Raw genomic sequence first — 5000 nt, forward strand, 5'->3', positions numbered from 1 at the left:
TCGGACGTATTGCAGTTTCGCGATAGCATTACCAACACTAACACCAATAGCAACATCACCACCAGGACCACCACTAACACCACCAGCACCACCACCAACACCACCAGCACCACTATCGCCGCCACCATCGCCATCTTTGTTCTCGACGAGTTGTTTCACTTGGCCATTTTCGAAAGACAAAATGGGAAAAGCACCTCGACGACTTTAATAACTTAGCTAACTCTAGCTAGGTAGCTAAACGGTACGAGTTTTTCGAGCACCTTTTTCTTGGCCAGCCGTTAGAGTTTTAACTTTTATCATTCGATAAAGGATGAAATCGATCAGATTCATTTTTCTTTTTTTGTTTTAAATTGCAATTGATATATGGGTATATAGATACGTAATATAGATAAAACTTTTCATCAGTAAATAATATCGAGAAGATAATACGATGGAATAACAATCGAAGAATATCAAACGATTTTAGAATTTCGGAATTCCTCGGGGTTTCCGGTGAACAGCCGTCCTCGGTGATGAACGGCCCACAGTCATAGAGAGTCTGCCGTACGATCAACATCATAAAAATTCCTGACCCTCTGTAAATATACACGGTGGCACAATAATATAAACTTAGTTGCTGCCAAGAAGACGGGTCCGGCTAGTCGAAGACTTTACTACTTCTGACCCTTCCGTGTGATCGTTTCTACGTAACGCTAACAAAAGAGAAAGAGACAGGGAGGGAAAAAGAGGACGAGAAAAGAGATATAAAAATGGCTGACGAAGTAAGCTAAAAGTAGACATTCATTTCGTTTAGTCTGAACTGACCTAATAGACGCTATTATTATAGGAAGTTGCTAACTATTATCACGCGCGGTCTTTCTATAATTACTCGTTAGTCGAATGGATACGAACACTGTATTTGATTTACTGATCGCCTATTACCTAATATTAATTACCCAAAATTAATCGTTCCAAGAATATTCAAATGTTCTTCTATTTTCAATATGATTCTACGATATTAAAGACTCATCTTCTTTAATGAAAATGAAGAGAATCGTTTTGGTTGTATTATCCTATTGTTAAAATATTTTTTTTTTTTTTTTTCTTTTCGTAGATACTTTTTCTTATAGGTGTCGATGGGCTTCGCCAATTTTTTCGTCGGACGGCTGTAAACATTAGATACATCGTTGCCAAACCGGAGGAAGAGGAGAGTAAGTCAATTCTCTTTCTGTCGGTCAGTAGCTACTAGCTGGCTTGTTGGTTGCTTGTTTGGCGTCTATGTACTACGTTACTATCACTTACTACTAGCACGTTCGTTCGCTTGTCAGAATTCGAGTAGCTACTCTGCCAGGAGTCGTAGGAAATCGTGCCTTTCCAAGTGCGCCGATGAGTTCAATGAATGCGAGAGAACGTCGAGAGGGAAAGTTTAGGTTCGTCGGTCGACCCTGGGTGATCTTCTGGCACCCGTTTGAAGAATCTTCGAATTTCGTACACTCTCTTCCTCTTCCTCTGTCTTTCTTTCTTTATATATATCTCTCTTTTTCTCTCTCTCTCTCTCTCTCTCTCTCTCTTTCTCTCTCTTTTTTTCCGTGTCCCTTTTGAATTTCAATTTTTAAGATCTGTTAGATATTCGAACGACATTAGTTTCATTAAAATCATATACCGACGTGCTTTATAAAAGAACAATGAAAACTGAAAACAACATTGTTACTAAGGAACAGATCTCGAACATTGTAAAAATTAGTTCGAAAAATATTCTATAATAGCTTCCCAATGAAAATATTTGAACAGTTCGACTGTAAATTCATTGAATTGATTTAAAACGTTTGAAAGAGCAAACATTGAGCAATAAAAAACGTTATTATCTTGTGTGATTTTTTAGAGGACTCGATTGCATTCAAACGATTCAGCTGATCAATGACAATGTCCCCAATCGAAACGAGCCCCGTTATGGCGAGTCTGGATAAAGCGAATTCGACGCGTGGTCTCTCTTATAAATAAAAGTGAAGAATGAAGGAAGGAAGGAAGGAAAGGGAAGAGATCGGCACGTGCGTTAGTTCGTGCGTGCGTGCATACGTGCGTGCTTGCTTGCTTGGTTGCTTGGTTGCTTGGCTAGTTGGTTGCTTGGCTAGTTGGTTGCTTGCGTGCGTACATGCGCGTGCGCTAAAACGTTTCTCAGTCGGCCTCTCTCTCTTTCTCTCTTTCTTTCTTTCTCTCGTTCTCTCTCTCTCTCTCTCTCTCTCTCTCTCTCTCTCTCTCTCATTGTCAGGCTGACTGAGACCGCACGCCATGTGGCCTCGCCGCCGCTGTGCCATGTCATATGGGGGACCTGTGAAATTGGCAAGACGTTCCAAGAAACTTTGAATCGAAGCCGAGTGGAGTAGTAGCGAGAGCCGACACTTTGAACGGAGGGATGTGCGAGTGAATGAACGTAGCCGGCGAGTAGCGCGGTCGTTGGCATGGAAAGCCAAAATCGAACCAGCCTCGGCTTAGGAGCTTTCGTTGATAACACATATCTCTACATACACGACAACTATTTATTTTATATATAAAATTATTACGTTTTCATTCGCTAGATCATGAAAATATTTTATATTAAAGATTCGAAATTTTAATGTCTTTGTTTTCTTTTTTTTATGTTGAACATTTTACGTTGGACATTTTACGCTATAGTAGATTTACATTACCCTTTTTGAGAGAGTTTATTTCAAGAGTTGTCTCAAGAATTGTCTCCTCTATTTGCTTCATTTAAATGTTTATTTCATGACCTTGACATTCAACAATATTTTATCGTGAACCCTTGACTATTTGAATACTTTATGAGGACAACTCGACATTTTAAGATTTTATATGATAAAACATTCATAATTTGAAAACTTCACGATGACAACTTGACTATCTTGATATTTTTTTTTACGATAAAGTCTCGATTATATGAACGTTTAAAAAAGATGCCTGAATGGTTCTAATGTTAAAAAAAAAGTCGTATACGATAAGGCATCGATTATTCGAATAGTTCACAAATGACAATTTGATTATCCTAATGTTCAAAAATTCTATATGATAAAACACCTCGATTATCTCGATACATTAAAAGAACAACTTGATAATTCTATGATGGAAAAATTCTAAAAACTTCGTTTATCTTATCGACATTTTAAAATGATCAATATGAAGATGATCGATCCTATTCCGAAAATATAGATAAACGGATATGAATCAAGGAAACATTTTAGTTGGACTCTGTAATAATTCGCGACGATCTCTTACCGTGACTGGTGATAAAATTGGCGAGGTAGAGATCGAGTTCCCGGACGGAGACGTTGATGTGATAAGGGTTGACGCAGAGGCCCGGCTGAGCGCATTCCGCGGTCTTCTCAAGCCGTTCCCCGTCCGTCGACTCCAACGGAATTGCTTTGAAGAGAATCACCATTACCAGGTCCAATCGCCATACCTGTGACATCAACGAGGGAGGGGGGATATGTCGGTCGAAGCTTCGATTTTCTCATTCGAATGTTATACTTTTGAAAGTATATCAAATAAAGAGAGAGAGAGAGAGAGAGAGAGACAGACAGATAGATAAAGATAGAGAGAAACAGAAAAACAGAGAGACAAATAGACAAAAAATGTGTGTGTATGTGTGTGTGTGTGTGTGTGTGTGTGTGTGTGTGTGTGTGTGTGCGCGTGCGTGCACGTGAGAGAAAGAGAGAGAGAGAGAGAGAGAGAGAGAGGGAGAAAGAGAAAGAAAGAAAGAGAAAGAAAGAGAGAGAGAGAGAGAAAGAGAAAAATAATTTCTATATTTTACCTTATCGGCTTGCCTCAAACAGTCGATCCTCCTCATTTTGCCCTTTTGATCAGGATTGCTAAGGACACACATGGCTGGCCTCTTCCCTGTGATACTTAGTACGAAATCTTCTCTGTACTCTTGCGTGATATCCTTTCGTAACTTTCCCAGAAGCCGCGAGGCCCATTTCTGTTTCACCTCCAGCTTTTCGTTCTGAAAAAAAAAGGATTAAGGATATACAAAATATTTATATATTTGGCGATTTGATGTAGACATTGATAGAATGTCTTACTATTATTCTTTTGAGAGATTCTTTGAATCTAAGTTACGTAGAAAAATAATGGCTTAAGCATTCATAAATTTATTAATGGAATTTATTTCTCTTCGTCATGACCTTATACAAATCGATCTATCGAAATCGTATTGAATTTGTGCTTATTCGAACTCGATCTTTTCCGATTGGTTTTCGAGGTCGAACTAATGAATCACTGGAATCTCGATTAATCAACGTGGTACGAACGAGAAGGCACTCAAACTGATTAGCACCCGTTGAAAAACACGTTGTAGAATGTAAATCGCCCTTCCCACTATCCCCAGAAACGATGATTAACGTTCGAGAGGGTTGAGAGTATCTACCGAAACTTCTTTCAAAGCAAACTTCGTTTTGAGAAAACCTTTCGTTAATTCCCAACGATTCTATCTCTCGTTCTCTCTCTTTCTTTTTCTCTTTCTTTTTTTTTTATTTTTGAGAATTCGAAAGGGAAATAAGTTGAAGGCGTTGCTCGTTTTATAAAGTGGAAAAGCTCGATTTAAGGGTTTTTGAGATTTTTTATTGACGTACGAGATTATACTCGATTCAAGTCTTTTATCGACGATTTTGGAAATACTTAAAAGATTCAATATTCAAGCATATTCCGAAAAGGTATAGGTAATAACATATATTCCGACAAAGAAAAGTCGTTCTGGCTTTGTTCGATTTTTACTAATATTAATCGTGTATAACTCAATTTTTGTGTTTCCGTTTCAAAAAAAGAAGAAAGAAAAGAAATTATATAATATGAAACTTATACCTATTGCTACAACTACACTATACTACATATAATTTATATATTTAGAATCATTAATTTTCCGATATAAAGTAAAAGTTTCCTCATTTAATTATAAAAAATTATGTCATAACGGAATGCCTATAAATAAATAAGTACCTAAATAAGTTTTTGTCACGTGACATTGTTTC

The 5000-nt window shown here is 37.6% G+C and overlaps 1 protein-coding gene across 10 annotated transcripts in view; it reads right to left on the bottom strand.

Annotated features, from left to right (window-relative positions):
* LOC124951988 (nuclear factor 1 X-type) overlaps positions 1–5000 on the bottom strand; it is a 61043-nt gene that overhangs the window by 24435 nt on the left and 31608 nt on the right. For all 10 annotated transcript variants that reach the window (XM_047501187.1, XM_047501186.1, XM_047501181.1 and 7 more), the window contains 2 exons: positions 3785–3976; positions 3250–3433 (listed from right to left, as the gene is read on the bottom strand). In XM_047501187.1, coding sequence (XP_047357143.1) covers positions 3250–3433; positions 3785–3976 — 376 coding nt within the window. The remainder of the gene's footprint in view (positions 1–3249; positions 3434–3784; positions 3977–5000) is intronic.

Source organism: Vespa velutina, chromosome 10 (assembly GCF_912470025.1).
Source record: "Vespa velutina chromosome 10, iVesVel2.1, whole genome shotgun sequence".
Classification (NCBI taxonomy): domain Eukaryota; kingdom Metazoa; phylum Arthropoda; class Insecta; order Hymenoptera; family Vespidae; genus Vespa; species Vespa velutina.